General features: G+C 36.1%; 1 protein-coding gene across 1 annotated transcript; it reads left to right on the top strand.

Moving 5' to 3' along the window:
- Positions 1–1,516: 1,516 nt before the first annotated feature.
- On the top strand, positions 1,517–6,546 carry LOC147568030 (protein FAR1-RELATED SEQUENCE 5-like). The gene is made up of 6 exons (XM_086670396.1): positions 1,517–1,669; positions 2,890–4,997; positions 5,080–5,181; positions 5,976–6,050; positions 6,136–6,210; positions 6,309–6,546. The coding sequence occupies exons 2-6, from the start codon at positions 2,892–2,894 to the stop codon at positions 6,474–6,476; spliced, it is 2,526 nt and encodes an 841-aa protein (XP_086526522.1). The 5' UTR covers positions 1,517–1,669; positions 2,890–2,891; the 3' UTR covers positions 6,477–6,546.
- Positions 6,547–18,008: the final 11,462 nt, after the last annotated feature.

Raw genomic sequence — 18,008 nt, forward strand, 5'->3', positions numbered from 1 at the left:
GCTTGAAACTTCTAGGGTGCCTCTATGGTACCCCCTCCTTTTTTGTAGTCTACAGGGCCCTTATTATTGGCGCCCCCATGGATTGGGGCAGTCTTACAGCAAAGGGACTAGACTAGTCAAGTCTGTACTGTGAGTCGGAGGGCCACAAAGTGTGGCAAGAGAGGCTGAGGGCAGTCCAATAGAAAAAGGACAGAGTGCCTTTAGAGACACCCAAACCTTTAGAGACATCCAAATTCTCTCTTTCCTAACGATGAACAAAATACTGATACGTCAACACTTGGCTACCCAAGTGGTTGATAGTTTGACAAAAACTCCAAAACACTGGAGGTCTCAGGTTCGATTCGAGGAGGAGGAGGAGGAATCCATAGTTATGAATTTGGATTATTAAAGGTATAAATAATGCAATAAGTTTGTCGGGCTTTAGGCTTCTTTCATGTTGTTGGGCTTCAGGTCTCTTTCATTATTGGTTTAACTTAGGCAGTTATCGTGTTTATCACATCTTCATGATGTATCAATGCATTGTAACGATTAACGAAGATCGTAGTCTATTTCTCAAAAAAAATACTGATACTATGCTCCAGGTAGCGAAATAGGATAAACAAAAGTGTGGATTACATAAGATATTCAGGTTCGAGTTAAATTGGTCTTTTTTTAGAATCTCTGATCGGTTCCACCTCTCGATTTGCCAGAACCTTCAATCCAGTCGACCTCTCGACCTGTTCCAGAAGACCAATGACGAGACATGAAAATGTCTCATCTGAATCTCTTAACTAGGGTTAGTTAGTCCAATTCGAACAGTTACTCTGGTGAATTGTGTGTTTCTTTTGCTCAGGTGTCTTCTACGAGATAGAGCTCGAAAAATAGATAAAAGAGGGGCATTTTGGTCATTTTGGTGGTAAGGGTATTCGACGAGTTGTAGCTGATTTTGGCGCTCAGATGAAAGTAGATTCCAAGACGAATCCAGTGGCGAAAACGGGAGTCAAATCGGAGTTTAGATGAGAAAGATAGTTGGAGCCAAAGACATTTGACCAAATCAACTAAATACACGTGTACAGATTTAATCATGTGTGGGCTATATTCTGTCACACAGTTGGTGGACATTGGGATTTTTGAGAGTTCCTGATTCCATGTAGGCTGCCACAATATATCTCCGTGAACCAAAGGCCATCTAACGGTATACACTCACGTGGCTTTACCTTGGCTTGCTTGTAACTTACTAGACAACTCCGCGAAGCACATAATCATTTCTCTATTTTAGTTAACACATCACAGGCTGACCCTCAATATCTTTTTCCCCTATTATCATTCAAAAATGATGCTATGCCCGGCGGATTTCCCGGCCCAATCCCGGCCATCCGAGTTGGCACGCCAACCAGGCATAGCATCATGAGTTGGCAGCGTGAAATGAGTGATGTTTCAATATTTACACTTTGGTCCCTCAAATTTAATGCTTTCTGAGTTGAGTCCTTTTTAAAATAAGTGGAACCAAAACACGGGATTTCTTTTACTTTCCCTCTTTTGCTTCAAAGCTAGGGTTTGCTGCCAACAAAAAAAAAACTAAAACCTAGGGTTTCCTTGATTTGCAACTCTCAACTCGATTCCAGCTCGGTTTTGCTTCAAATTACTCGATTCCAGCAAGGTTTCTCTCTCTAAAAACCGCTCTTCTCAGGTCGGTTTAACCTCAAAACCACTTATTTGAATCCCCAAAACCGCTTTTTAGCTCTAAAAACCGCTTATAAGCTTTGCTCCCTTACTTCAAAACTGCTTAATACCTCCATTATTGTGATTTTAAGCTTTTTGCTTGTCAGTCACTAATACAGAGGTTTGAAGTTCTGAAAGGAAAACTCCAATTTGGTCTGTGAATTGAACCCTGAGTGAAAAATTTAGGTTGTACCATGAGGCATTGTCCCTACTATTATCTCTTGGTAGTGTGTATGTATTCTACTTGGTCCAAATCATTTGGCATCACCTTTATAAGTTCCCATGAAACTTCTTTCATATCAACCTCTTTATTATTCAAGTCCTTGACTCATTGACTAAATCCACTGTTAAGAAGAAGAAGAAACAAACATAAAAACAAAATACAAGAACAATCACTTAAACTACTACTGTAAAAATAATGTAGATGTTCTTGATACAGTCTATTGTATCTTTGGTTGCCAAGAAAAATTGTCCACATTTTGTCCAAGTCTTATTTTCAATTTACATAAAAAAAAATATAAACACACTTGATTGCACTGTTGCTTGACTAACTGCCTATTCAAGTATGTATTCTTTTCGATCTTTTCTTTTATTCTAAACATGCATGCTCTAGTATACTACCAATCCCGCTCTTCATTCACGGCTTCCTCCCAGCTGTCTGCGTATCTCGTTCAGTCGTCTCTCTTTGCATTTAAGATTGTCAGTCGTAGTGATACAAATATTAAGCTAGCTACGTACATCGATCTAATTAGAATAATCTCGATAAACTTCTCCATTTTATGATTACTACTTGCCTGATCATCTAGCAGCAGGCTCATCCTGGTACCACTACTCTAGCTAGGGTGATATATATGTTTGAGAATTTGGAATATGAAATATTATTATATACTAACTAGGATGATTACCCACAACCACAAGCTACTAAAATAATAATCATTTACATGGATTAGATTCCTTGTTACCAACCAAACCTAATTTAGAAATGATTCATGGCAGAGATAACCTAATGTAAACACCCTATTAATTAGATAGATTGTGTTTGGTAATATTTAGTCGAGACTTTAGACTAAAGGTAGGAAACCATAGTACAAACTACTAAATGTATGTATAATCTGGTTTTTAATTATCTTCTTGTTTTGTTGCTAAGATGTAAGAATTTTTTATATCTTATACTTATTTTGGCTGCAGAAATGTTATACTCTTCAGAGAGTGAGGATGTGGAATGTTTCGACAAAATGACCGAGAATGACATTGGCAAACAAAAAGAAGAATTATGCGAAGTTACAGTACCAACTATAGGTTTGGAGTTGAACAATTTGGATGAAGTGTATGCCGTTTGTCTTGCCTATAGTCGAAAAGAAGGTTTCTCACTCAGAAAACGATCAACTAAAAGAGAAGAAGGGGTAGTTCGATATATTACATTGACTTGTGCGAAGAGTGGGACAACTAAATCAGTAGGTAGCAATCCTATTGAACAACAACCTAGTAGTCGAAATGGGTGTAAAGCCAAAATCTGTTCGAAGTTGAATGAACGTGGGAAATACGAAATAACTAGTGTTATTTTAGAGCACAATCATATTCTTAGTCCCGGAAAAGTTCTACACTTTAGATGTAATCGAAAGATTAATGCTCATGTGGCAAGACAACTCGAAATTAGTGATATGGCAGGAATTAAAGTGAGCCGTAATTATAAGCAACATGTTGTAGCAGCTGGTGGACATGATGAGAATGTCCCATTCAATGAAAGAGATTGCAGAAATTATATTCAAAAGAAGAGATCTATACGTCTTGGAGAAGGAGATGCTTTAGCTATTCAACACTATTTTTTGACAATGCAAAAGAAGAGTAATGGTTTTATTTTTAGTATGGATTTAGACGTAGATGGTTGCTTACGTAATGTGTTTTGGGCAGATAGGAGGAGTAGGGAGGCATACAAAGAATTTGGCGACGTTGTGACGTTTGATACAACCTACTCAACAAATAGGTACGGTCTTCCTTTTGCTCCTTTTGTTGGCATTAATCATCATGGGCAATCAATCCTTTTGGGTTGTGGTTTATTGTCGAATGAAGATACAGAGACGTTTAGTTGGTTGTTTAGGACTTGGCTTGATGGTATGGATGGTAAGGCTCCAGATGGTATTATTACAGATCAAGATCAAGCTATGCGGTGTGCTATTGAAGAGGTTTTTCCTAATACAAGACATCGATGGTGTCTTTGGCATATAATGAAGAAGATACCACATAAACTAAGTAGCTACAAAGACTACAAGAAGATAAATATTGCGTTGCATGATATCGTTTATGACACACTTAGCATTGAAGAGTTCGAGTGTAAGTGGAGATACATGATAGATCATTACAGTTTACGGGATAATCGGTGGTTGGATGATATGTATAGAGAGAGGAAACGATGGGTTCCAATATTTGTGAAACCTTACTTTTGGGCGGGAATGTCTAATACCCAACGAAGTGAAAGTATGAATGCGTTCTTTGATGGATATGTCAATGCGAAAACCTCATTGAAGGTTTTTGTTGAACAATACAATGTGGCTTTAAGAGACAAAGTTGAAAAAGAGGCTAGAGAAGACTTCAGGACTTATCATTTTGAGTTGCCTTATGTGACTCCTTTCGAGATTGAAAGACAGATGAGAGACATTTACACACTAGCTAAGTTTCAAGATTTTCGGTCAGAACTTAATGGAAAGCTTGCTTGTGACTATGTAGAAGTCAAAGAGTACGGCACAATGTATGAGTATTTGATTTCAGAGAAAAAGGAATTTGGTCGGGCAAGATATTCCGTGGTTTTTCATCCTATTGAGTGTGATATTAAATGCAATTGTCTTTTGTTTGAGTTTAAGGGCATTTTATGCCGACATGTACTGATGGTGTTGTGTAGAAACGATGTGAAGGTAATACCGGAGAAATACATTCTAAAGAGATGGAGGAAGGATGTGAAAAGATCTCACACCCGGGTTAGTGTCAACTATGGCGGATGGGATTCTACACCGGAGCAAAAATGGTATGATGAATTGTGTGTATTATTCAGCGAAATAGCAGATGAAGCATCATTGAATGAGAGAAGCACCAATAGTTTAAAAGAATGGATGTCAAAGTATAAGTTGAAGATGAACTCAAAAGAGGACAAGAGAACTAGTTCAGGACCAAGCCGACAAGCGGGTTATATGGTCGACTGTGAGGATAATGTAAGGGAAGATATCCGTGATCCAGTGTTAGTTAAGTCGAAGGGTCGGCCAAGAGAGGTTAGAATTAAAAAGAAAGCATACAAAAGGAAAAAAGTAAGTAGTATTTGTCTATATTACCTATATTTATGTTTTGTGTTACTCTTATTTAGTATTGAATACTATGTTTGTGTTTTAGGTTTCAACAACTAAGATGCCGTCATGTGAGGGAGGGTTGAAAACACAAGAGAGTTCGCTTGGTAGTCAACAAAACACAAACTCTACACCGGAACCTATGATGGTAACTCTTATTGGCTGCGGCTTTGGGGAATAAAGAAAATTCTCCGGGGAATAAAGACTTTTCTTAAAACTAGTCAAATAAGTTTGACTTTTATGTTTTTTTTTATTACGAAGGGACTTCTAATTTTTGGGAGTTCTCCTCCATCTCATCACCTCTCTCTACCACCTCATCTCCACGCCATCTCATCATCTTCTCCGGTGAAGGTCGCCGGCCGGCGACCTTCAAACATAAAAAAAAATTATATTAAAATTTTTTTCTCTCTCCTCTCTCTCAAAATTTTTTTTTTTCTTCCTCTCTCTCTAGAACAGATCTAGAGAGAGAGTAGATCTTCACGAACAGACCCAGGTCTGTTCGTGATGAACACGAACAGACCTAGGTCTGTTCGTGAAGATCTACTCTCTCTCTCTCTAGATCTGTTCTAGAGAGAGAGAGGAAGGACAAAAAAAAAATTTGAGAGAGAGGAGAGAGAAAAAAAATTTTAATTTAATTTTTTTTTTTGTGTTTGAAGGTCGCCGGCCGGAAAATTGGCCGGCCGGCGACCTTCGTCGGAGAAGATGATGAGGTGGCGAGAAGATGAAGTGGCAGAGAGAATAGATGAGATGGAAGAGAACTTTTATAAAAATGTATTTTGTATTCCCCATAAAAATTTATTCCCCGGAGAACTTTCAAAAAAATCTGGATTCCCTCGAGAATTTATTCCCCAAAGCCGCGACCCTCTTATTTAGTGTTTCAGAAATAATCCTATGTTTGTGTTTCTTTTTTAGTTTTCACAGTCTAAATTGTCTTCATGTCAGCCCGTGTTGAATACACAACAGAGTTCGTTTGGTGGTAGTCAACAAAACACAAACTCTACACCGGAACCTATGATGGTAACTCTTATTTAGTGTTTTAGAAATAATCCTATGTTTTGTGTTTCTTTTTTAGTTTTCACCTTCTAAAATCTCTTCATGTCAGCCCGTGTTGGATACAGAAGAGAGCTCGCTTGGTGAAAGTCACCAACACACATACTATACACCGGAATCTGGGATGGTAATTTGTTTACCTTTCTTGTTATTAAGGTAATAAATCTAAATATATTTTTGTGTACTTTAGTTTGCTAATATTATCATATCTTATTACAAATGCAGTCTAACATGGAGTTATTGGTGGGAATATATCGTCCTGAATTTGAAAGTGGTGCAACTGTTCCGTTCTCAGCAAATGCAGCAGATCGACAATTTTATCAGACAAGGACACGTTTTCAATTGATCGATGAGCCAGATAACGATTTTGATTTTTCAACCGACGACACGTAATGAATGGTTAATTATGGTCGACTTCAATGTTTGGTTTCACGAACCATGTTATTTTGATTTTATGTTTGGATTCTATGTTCGGGTTTCATGAATTTTTGTTTCAAAACATCTTTGGTTTCACGAACCATGTTATTTTGATTTTATAGGTATAGTATTTATTGCAGAATTTTGCCTTGATATTTTTATGCCCTTAAGGTAATGGGGCATGCCTGTTTCTCTGCCTCACTAACTTGTTTTTGAGCTGTTCTTCCATGATTGATGGAACAATGAGAAATGCAAAAAATACAAAAAGGAAGACACCAATGTTAGATTATTTCCAACTACTTTTCGACTCGTTTGATACTAATTCAAAATTAATCATCAATATGAGAGCAAACAGGGCACTTAATTGTTTGATAATGGAGATTTTCTAATCCAGAAGTAGCTTTCGTCACTCATGGAATTAACTGTTACGCGGTTTCTTATTATACTAGTGCCAGCTAGTGACAATTCCAACTTCTTAATAAATAAACAAAATGGAACTTTGGCCGTCCCGTTTTTCAGCCTAGTGCCGGCTAGTGACGTGACCGGACAAAAATTAGAGAGACATAATGAACATTCTGTCATGGTCGGTAAATAAGCCCTACTTGAATACTTCACAAAATATTAATATTAATGATGGAGTAAACAAACTCTTACTACTGTTGAATAGAAATACAAACAACAATAAACACAAAGAAAAGAGACAATATCGCTTTTTAAGATTCACACATGTACCAAAAATACAAATCAAATAACTCATTAACAACAATTAAGATGAAATTGATTTTACATCTATAATTGCTTATTATATCTAATTATGGAGATTAAATATAGGATCAAATCGGTTCCATCAAACAAATCAATCAGTATGTTGAACAATCTAAGGAAATCATAAAGTAGCAAGCAAGATTCATATTAGTAGCATTACTTTATATACTTTACATGTTTTCTGTTCCAAATTTTAATCGTTTGGAAAGAAGAGAAAGATGTAAAAGAGATGTTCTAAAGTCAGGTCGGGGTCGGAAGGAACATGAGATAATAGTAGGGCACAAACAATTTCCAATGTTAACAAACTTTACAAAAATGTTGCTTAGAGCGAAACAAGTGAAATTTCAGTTTTTAATCAACTCTCTCAGATTTAATGTACATGGAGACCGAACTTCAGTATACAGTTACTTGTATAACATCGGGTAGTTATGCAAAAAAAGTTCATAAACCACGAAATTTTCTCCACTTCTCCAGTACCACTCTATGCCATAAACTCAAGATACATACTTCAATTTTACATGGAACTACCTAAACTTGCATATAATATACAAATTTGATTTGCTTCCCTAGATTTTTCTATTGATAATAACCAAATTATAAAATCAACTAATTCAAACTGAATATCTTGAAATCATGAAACTTAGAATATCTTCAACTTTATTAAAGAATTAGGGTTTCAATTCAATTCAATCCAAATACAACAAACCAATTTGTAAAATCAAAGAAACAACAACAAATATATATAATTAAAGAAGGAAATAATTTAAAGATTGAAATTAAACTTAATTTTGATAAATTTTGTGATTGTTCTAGTGGTGGTGGTGGTGGTGAAGAGATAAAGGGTTAAGAAGAAGATCAATAAAAAAAGAAAAAGAGTAAAATTAGTGTTGTTGTGTTATGGGGTTGTACCTGGATAGGGTGAGAACTGCAAAACAACAGAAACAAAGATACCCTATACTCCATTAAACACATAAAACCCTAGAATTTCAACAAAATCTTACTAGTTATGTTGTTCGATTTTGAGTTCAAAACTTACCTGATGATGCCTGGAGTTGAATCGAGTGAAGGAGTTGTATTTCTCGAGTGATTTGAAGCAAAACCCTAGAATTTCTCGAGTGATTTGAAGCAAACCTTGCTGGAATCGAGTTGGAAGAGGGAAAGTGAAGTGAAATAAACCCTAAGTTTTAGTTTTTTTTTTTTTTTTTTGTTGCCAGCAAACCCTAGCTTTGAAGCAAAAGAGGGAAAGTAAAAGAAATCCCGTGTTTTGGTTCCACTTATTTTAAAAAGGACTCAACTCAGAAAGCATTAAATTTGAGGGACCAAAGTGTAAATATTGAAACATCACTCATTTCACGCTGCCAACTCACAATGCTATGCCTAGTTGGCATGCCAACTCGGATGGCCGGGATTGGGCCGGGAAATCCGCCGGGCATAGCATCATTTTTTATTATCATTTCATTCCATCTTCAAAAATTAGAAACTATAACAGAGAGATAGAAACAGAAAGTGTGTAAACCAAGAGTGTGAGAAAGTTGGAGATATCAAACAGAGATGAAAACTTCACAAAAAAAAGGTAACAACAATATTCTCTTTCTCTTTCTATGGGGTTACTACTCTACAGATTTAAGGAGATTTGGGGATATTCGAAACAAAGAGAATGAAGAAAGTGTTGTGCTCGGTTATGGAAAAATATATTCTAGAGAGAGAGAATCAAGAATTCTCTTATCTTCTCTGGAAAATCAATTTATAGAGAAAGCTAGGTTGGAAATGAAATTGATTGACAAAGAGGATTCTAACCAGAGATGGAAATCTAGAGAGAAGGAAAGTTTTTAAACATTTGGAAAGAGAAACTGAGTTTTATAGAGAATACATTTTTAAGAGCAGAGGAGGAAAGAAATCTTTACTCAAATCTCTCGCTAGAATTCTTTCTGTCTTCAACACCTGGATTCATTATTTTTCAACCAAGAAGTGATTTGATTCACAGTATTGAATGGAGAGAGTGTGAACTGAATATTGTCTTACTATTAACAAATCAGAGAGAAGATCGAGATTGAAGAAGAGATATTCTTTACAGCAAGGTGAGTTTGATTGAACAGTGAGAGAAGTTGTTGGGATATTTTTAAAGAGATATTCTGGTATAAGATTGAAGAAGATATATTCAAAGATTGTAAAGAGGGAAGGGAATATTGATTGGCTTTGGATTTTTCTAATTCTTATTCTTCTCTATATAACAGAGAATGGAGAGACAGAGGAACATCTCATCTTTGGGGGATCATCTCTCTAGCTCATTTAGAACTAAAAATCAGAGAGAGAGAGAGTTAGAATCCAGAGCATCATCAACTGTCATCATATATTATTCATAGCTTTTCTTTTCTTTGTGAGAGAGTAAAGAGAGTGATTGTAGAGATAGAAACAGAGAGAAAGGAATGAGAGAAAGTGTGACAGAAACAGAGAGTGAAAGTGATTTGTAGAGAAAGATGATTGTTTTATAATTTTTCATTTAATATAATTATTCATCTTCAATTATTCAATTTTCTTCTTTGGGAGAGAGACAGGGAGTTGAGTAGTGTGAATATTCAAAGTTTTGAATCTCTAGATTGAAATAAACAGTAGAGAGAGAAATTTTGTTGGAGAAGAAGACCACGTTTGGCTATGAAATATTACTGGAAAATAATTTTCCCACACTGCTGGAAAAATATTTTCCCTAGGGGAACGTTTGCCTGCCAGAGGAAAATCAGTGAGAAAGTCTTATTCTTCCTCCATTTTACTCTCTTATTCGTCTTACTCGCTTAATCTTGTTTCATGAATAGCTAATCTCTCAAGCTAGGGTTGATGATGAAACCATATTCGAGCTTTTAGAAACATAAGTTATTTGGTTAATTCCTTGAATGTGATTTAATGTTTAAATTGTTTTAATTTTTCAAGTCAATTATCTTTTCACTATCTATGCTTTTAGGTTTGATGTATCGTGCTTAGGTTAAATCCTTTGACGGTGCATACTTATTGATTGATAGATAGTAGTTTAGAAATTCATTTTTTTTTAAATAAGACAATTACAATTTCATGGGTAAAAACCCGATCTTATCGAAAACATATTCCGGAGTTAGAATAGTTCATTATCCGAAATTCTGAGTTATAAAAAGGAGAATTAATCATTTTAAATATTTGTTCTAAACAAAAGTGATTTTATTGTGTGGATTCCAAAACCTTAGATCATATCCCCATTTGAGTTCACCTTTTTAATTGTTCTAATATTTTTATTTTATTTTAAAACCAAAAACCAATTTTCAAACAAAACTGTATTATTTCTAAGTTTTAGAATAGATTTAACTAGTCTCTGAGGAACGAACCTGTCTTTCCGGAAATATTACAACTTGACACCCGTGCACTTGCGGGTGTAGACCTATTTAGGGTAACTTTATAGGCCCATCAAGTTTTTGGCGCCGCTGTCGGGGACTATGTTTTAAATTTGTTCTAATCTTGGAAAGTTTTTATTTTTGGTAAGTTTTGATTTTTGGCCACTTTGACTTGCTTCTTTATTTTTGGTGTGTAGGGCATTAAGGAGCGAAAGAGAAGGCGCAAACAAGGAGGAGGAGTCAAAAAGAAGAAATTTACAGTTTTATTTTTTTATTTTATTTTTGGTGAGAGAGAGACTTTAGACTTTCTTAATTTTATTTTATTTTTCTGGATTAAAGTTTTGACCCTAAATTAGAGGGCTTATAAATTGTAACCGAAAATCAAACGAAGCCTCGAGTTCGGACACTTAAGGGAAGAGTGGCCCGGGTCGTCTACAAAGGTCGTCGCCCGTCTAGAACGGGAGGTAACTTTTCTGATCTCCCACGAATCCCCGTAAGTGGGTCCTTGTATGTGTTTTGTGTGCCTAATTGATTTGACAAAGTACTGCTTAGTTTAATCGTCTTTAGTAAGGGCACAAACCCCATTACAAGATAGGAGTCGGATTTCATCCCCGATCTCTTGCCCATTTAGGAAATAACGTTGCGAATCACAAACCTCACTTTAATTAAAATTTGGTGTAGACATTGGCCTTAGGGTATCGAGCTCATAGTATCTTTGAAACAATTCAAGTACTTAATTTTTATTTGGGCATTCCTCAAACGAAAAAGTCACTCAATTCTTTAAAAGGTCACCTCGAGAAGAGGAAACGTTACCGAAGGTTGGACGGCTATCACAACGTTCATCGTTGGTCGTCTCCAAGAATTGTTTGACCGTATTACTTTGACGGAGTAACCCTCATAACAATTATAGTTCAGGCTTTGTTACAATATAGGAGCTGTCTAGACTTTTTAAGTGAAATTGACCAACCTGTCAGTCGTCTAGATTTTGTTTAGGTTGCTTGGTTGAGTCAGCTTGATTGTGGTTGTTTTCCTTCTAGGATCTTCGTAGTGCTTCCCCGATTTTCGATTTTAAAAGAAAAAAAAATAAAAATAAAAAAATAAAATAAAATTTGATGAGAGATGGATAGATCGTGGTCCCAACATAATGGCAAAAGGAACGAGAGTTCTTCAAATCTACCATGGTGGTATTTAGCTAATGGTCAGAATAGTGTTAGTCATCCTAGATACAATGTGCATAATGATGGTCGTAGGGAGTATTATCAACCTCAAGAAGGTTATGAACCATATTATAGATATCCTGACAGATCATCTTACATGCATTACAGTAGAGAGTCTTATGCTCCAAATGTGTCCCAACCTCAATGGGATAACATTGAAACTAATGACTCTTACATGCATTATAATGAAGAGTTTTATGCCTCACACGTGTCTCAACCTCAATGGGATAACGGTGAAACTGTTGATCCTTCATCTTTAGCATCACCTTCATTAGTCCAAGTTGTCAGTGATCTTCAAAGATTACTTTCGAAGCTATTAGTGCGCTAAGGAGGATTTAATGGAGAGTCTTATGCTCCACACGTGTCTCAACCTCAATGGTATAACGATGAAAAGGTTGACTCTCCATCTTTAGGATCATCTTCGTTGGGCGAAACTATGAGTGATCTTCAAAAGAGTTGTCAGACTTTCGAACAAAAGACTGACAATATGTGCAAAACTATACAAGAAATGCTCAATAGGAGAACTAGTATTATAGAAGAGGATTATCAGGATAATATAGAGTACAATACACAACACCCTGTGTATGATGAGGTTACAATTTTAGAGGACTATAGTTCTCCCGAAAACATCGTTATTGAGCCCAAAATCTCAAAAACGGTAGAGCCCAATATTGAAATATCCTCTCAGTGTGCTGAGTTTGAAATCCTTTCAGGCCAAAATGAAGAGTCTGCTGGAGTTGAAGATGATGAGAAACCTAAACTCCCAACTGAGTCATGGTTGACCAATTTGTTAAATGAGTGTAATGACCCGTCTGACTTAGACGATGATCTAGAATTTTTAGAGGACCTCGATTACATCGTGATAAAAGAGATTACAGAATGTCTATCCGACCCGACTTCTAGGGACTTTGAGTCTGATAGTAGGGTTTCTCCATTGAAGGAACCCGAAGTACCTGTTTTAGAGAACCCTAGTTTAAGTCCGGGTATCATTGATAGTCCTCTAGATAATTTTGCATTTTGTCTTTCAGATACATGTGTAGATTTTGAAACACTCTCTCCCGATGTCTATCATCAATATAATGACCCCTTCTATCCGGTTTTTGATCTCTCTGGTGCAGTACCAAACTTAACGATCTTATTATCGTCTAAGTTTGGGGATTGCCCTTCTTTCTCGATAGTCTCACTTACACTATCACCAAATTACTCAAGTGTGAGACTATCGTTCACTGATCACTTTGTGTTTTGGGTGGACCCATAGATGTATCGATTATTGGTTTACAGTTAGTTGCACTTCTGTAATCTAGTAGGTATAATTCTTTCTATTTTCGAGTCATCTGTTTCGTCTGGCTGAAGACGTTAAACTTAGCGCTTTCTGGGAGGCAACCCATGCAGAGGACGCTGAATCGGGTAATATCTCTCCCTTCATCCTATTATTTTTGCATAGTCTTCAGAACATTGAGGACAATGTTCGGTTTAAGTTTGGGGATAGGGGAATGAATTTTTGCTAAGTCCTTATTTCAAAAACTCAAAAGGGTTTAAAATTTTAAAAATTTTTGATTGAAAATGTGAGTCTAGTTGTTTTTGCTTGTTAATAGTTATAAAGTCTAGTTGGTTGTACTACACTTTCGCTAAAGGTTTTTCCACGAATTTCGAGTCTTTGAGGTTGTCTGTGCAGTAGCCATGTGAGTGTTAGATAGGTGAAGAGTTGACTTTTCTGACAGAACTTAATCGATCATTAGTGGAGACTTAACCTATGTGAGATTCTGAGCCTTTCTTGTTGTTTTGAGTGATCTCTTCTGAGCTAATTCTGAGTAGAATGAAGAGCTACTCAACCTCGCAATATTGAAAGAAGAACTCATTTGATCTCTTGAGTTCAAATTTTACAACCACTAGGGATGTCATCAGGAAGTAAACCTTTCTCTTGTAGTCTGAGAAACTTGAAAACAGTGTCAACTAGAGGAAGATAGAAATCCATTTGTTAGAACCCTGAGAATAAGGCATGAGGCAAAGTGGAGAGAATTATACCCAAGGAAAGCGTTAAGAAAGTCTATTGTGTATCTTGAGTTTTATTACCAGAAGCGTATTAAAAAAAAAGAAAAAAAAAAAAAGAGAAAAATAGAAGAAAAAAAAAAAGAGAAAAAGGAAAAGTGTTTGTTTAGTTGTGTTTGAGTATTTATCCCTTGAAGTAGTTCTTGAAGATTTGAAGACGTCGAGTTCTCAGGAGTTTTAGTTCATCATTATAGTCTATTGACCTCTAGGAAGCATTGTTAGATAGTTGATCAGGTGAGAAGAGTTGGTTAGCTTCCCCATTCCGTATTAGTGGTTGTTTCCTTTCTATGAGATCAGTCGTTCACCAAAAATTTAGTCCGTTTTTTTCATGTGTTGAGTTTTCCTTCATACTCATACTCACACATTGAGTGAACCATTTATGAGTGACTTAAATTTTTGAGGGTATGCCCGTGAGGCAGTAGTCGAGGCGAAATGTATTGAGAAAGTAATCGAAGTCTTATCTGTTCTGAACCGAAATGATACTCATATTGGCTGGTCATGTGCACTTCGAGTCTTGATTACTAGTGAAGGAATTTTTAGCATTTGTATGGTTTGGTCGACTTAGATTTCATTTCTGTTAACTTTCGAAATCCTACCGGATAAACATTTTTAGTCCATATCATATTTAGACCTTATTGGATTTTGAAATTTCTGAATTTTGTGGGTATATTCACTGCAAACCCTCACGAGACAAAACTCGTCCTCTAGGGAAACCTAGAGGTTTAACGGCTTGTTGCACGTGCTAAGTGCAATCGTGATTCCCTACGAAAGTGGTGAAATGGGTTTAGGTTTATTTTTCTGTTTTGCTCGAGGACTAGCAAAATCTAAGTTTGGGAATGTTTGATGAGACATGAAAATGTCCCATCTGAATCTCTTAACTAGGGTTAGTTAGTCCAATTCGAACAGTTACTCTGGTGAATTGTGTGTTTCTTTTGCTCAGGTGTCTTCTACGGGATAGAGCTCGAAAAATAGATAAAAGAGGGGCATTTTGGTCATTTTGGTGGTAAGGGTATTCGACGAGTTGTAGCTGATTTTGACACTCAGATGAAAGTAGATTCCAAGACAAATCCAGTGGCGAAAACGGGAGTCAAATCGGAGTTTAGATGAGAAAGATAGTTGGAGCCAAAGACATTTGACCAAATCAACTAAATACACGTGTACAGATTTAATCATGTGTGGCCTATATTCTGTCACACAGTTGGTGGACATTGGGATTTTTGAGAGTTCCTGATTCCATGTAGGCTGCCACAATATATCTCCGTGAACCAAAGGGCATCTAACGGTATACACTCACGTGGCTTTACCTTGGCTTGCTTGTAACTTACTAGACAACTGCGCGAAGCACATAATCATTTCTCTATTTTAGTCAACACATCACAGGCTGGCCCTCAATATCTCTTTCCCCTATTATCATTTCATTCCATCTTCAAAAATTAGAAACTATAACAGAGAGATGGAAACAGAAAGTGTGTAAACCAAGAGTGTGAGAAAGTTGGAGATATCAAACAGAGATGGAAACTTCACAAAAAAAAAAGGTAACAACAATATTCTCTTTCGCTTTCTATGGGGTTACTACTCTACAGATTTAAGGAGATTTGGCGATATTCGAAACAAAGAGAATGAAGAAGGTGTTGTGCTCGGTTATGGAAAAATATATTCTAGAGAGAGAGAAATCAAGAATTCTCTTATCTTCTCTGGAAAATTAATTTATAGAGAAAGCTAGGTTGGAAATGAAATTGATTGACAAAGAGGATTCTAACCAGAGATGGAAATCTAGAGAGAAGGAAAGTTTTTAAACATTTGGAAAGAGAAACAGAGTTTTATAGAGAATACATTTTTAAGAACAGAGGAGGAAAAAAATCTTCACTCAAAATTTTCTCTAGAATTTTTTCTGTCTTCAACACCTGGATTCATTATTTTTCAGCCAAGAAGTGATTTGATTCACAGTATTGAATGGAGAGAGTGTGAACTGAATATTGTCTTACTATTAACAAATCAGAGAGAAGATCGAGATTGAAGAAGAGATATTCTTTACAGCAAGGTGAGTTTGATTGAACAGTGAGAGAAGTTGTTGGGATATTTTTAAAGAGATATTCTGGTATAAGATTGAAGAAGATATATTCAAAGATTGTAAAGAGGGAAGGGAAGATTGATTGGCTTTGGATTTTTCTAATTCTTATTCTTCTCTATATAACAGAGAATGGAGAGACAGAGGAACATCTCATCTTTGGGGGATCATCTCTCTAGCTCATTTAGAACTAAAAATCAGAGAGAGAGAGAGTTAGAATACAGAGCATCATCAACTGTCATCATATTATTTTCATAGCTTTTCTTTTCTTTGTGAGAGAGTAAAGAGAGTGATTGTAGAGATAGAAACAGAGAGAAAGGAATGAGAGAAAGTGTGACAGAAACAGAGAGTGAAAGTGATTTGTAGAGAAAGATGATTGTTTTATAATTTTTCATTTAATATAATTATTCATCTTCAATTATTCAATTTTCTTCTTTGGGAGAGAGACAGGGAGTTGAGTAGTGTGAATATTCAAAGTTTTGAATCTCTAGATTGAAATAAACATTAGAGAGAGAAATTTTATTGGAGAAGAAGACCACGTTTGGCTATGAAATATTACTGGAAAATAATTTTCCCACACTGCTGGAAAAATATTTTCCCTAGGGGAACGTTTGCCTGCCAGAGGAAAATAAGTGAGAAAGTCTTATTCTTCCTCCATTTTACTCTCTTATTCGTCTTACTCGCTTAATCTTGTTTCATGAATAGCTAATCTCTCAAGCTAGGGTTGATGATGAAACCATATTCGAGCTTTTAGAAACATAATTTATTTGGTTAATTCCTTGAATGTGATTTAATGTTTAAATTGTTTTAATTTGTCAAGTCAATTATCTTTTCACTATCTATGCTTTTAGGTTTGATGTATCGTGCTTCGGTTAAATCCTTTGACGGTTCATACGTATTGATTGATAGATAGTAGTTTAGAAACTCATTTTTTTTAAAATAAGACAATTACAATTTCATGGGTAAAAACCCGATCTTATCGAAAACATATTCCAGAGTTAGGATAGTTCATTATCCGAAATTCTGAGTTATAAAAAGGAGAATTAATCATTTTAAATATTTGTTATAAACAAAAGTGATTTTATTGTGTGGATTCCAAAACCTTAGATCATATCCCCATTTGAGTTCACCTTTTTAATTGTTCTAATATTTTTATTTTATTTTAAAACCAATAACCAATTTTCAAACAAAACTGTATTATTTCTAAGTTTTAGAATAGATTTAACTAGTCTCTGAGGAACGAACCGGTCTTTCCGGAAATATTACAACTTGAGACCCGTGCACTTGCGGGTGTAGACCTATTTAGGGTAACTTTATAGGCCCATCAACCAACTTGACAAACTACCCCGTAGAACCGAAACTCCGATCACTCTATGAGCCGAGACTGTTGGGCTATGTTGTCTCCTAGTATTGTTAGCGGAATCTCAGACATCTAATATGTCTAACACTAGTATCTCCAGGGTCTCATGCATAAGCTAATATAGTACTAAGTTAGTCTAGAGATTACCTTAATCGCTAACTTTCCCTCGAACCTTTCCAATCGCTTGAGAAGACCAAGAGCTTCAATTGTAGGCCCTCTACTTGAGGGTCCGAGCAATCAACTTAGTCTCCCACCTTGTTGTTAGTAGAACTCCAATGGTGGTTAGACGAAGAACACCTTCTTCTTTAGACTAGATAGATGTTGGAATTTCTCTCTCTTTCTTTCTCTACTTAATGTTGTAGAGTTAGAAAGCTTTTTGAGAATTTCCACACCTTATTCAACTCCAATGAGACATTATATAGAATTCCTAAGTTCGAGTCTAACCCTAATTAGGTATCCTAAAAGCCAAAATAGAAGTAGAATAAGGATTTAATCAAAATAGAAACATGTTTCTATTTCTTTCTCTTCCCTTACTCTGGCGGGCCAGACTAAGCCCTAATACGGCATATCTGGCCGGCCCCTATAGGGTAGTCGGCCACGCATGGCCGACCCCTATAATGGGCCTTAAATCTTCTTTTAAGCTCCGACCCAAATACCTCTTTATTTAGGGTCTTCGTACTATCTTTTGCCTTA

This window comes from Eschscholzia californica, unplaced genomic scaffold (assembly GCF_041429995.1).
Source record: "Eschscholzia californica isolate CP2 unplaced genomic scaffold, dmEscCali1.0.p SCAF_1, whole genome shotgun sequence".
Classification (NCBI taxonomy): domain Eukaryota; kingdom Viridiplantae; phylum Streptophyta; class Magnoliopsida; order Ranunculales; family Papaveraceae; genus Eschscholzia; species Eschscholzia californica.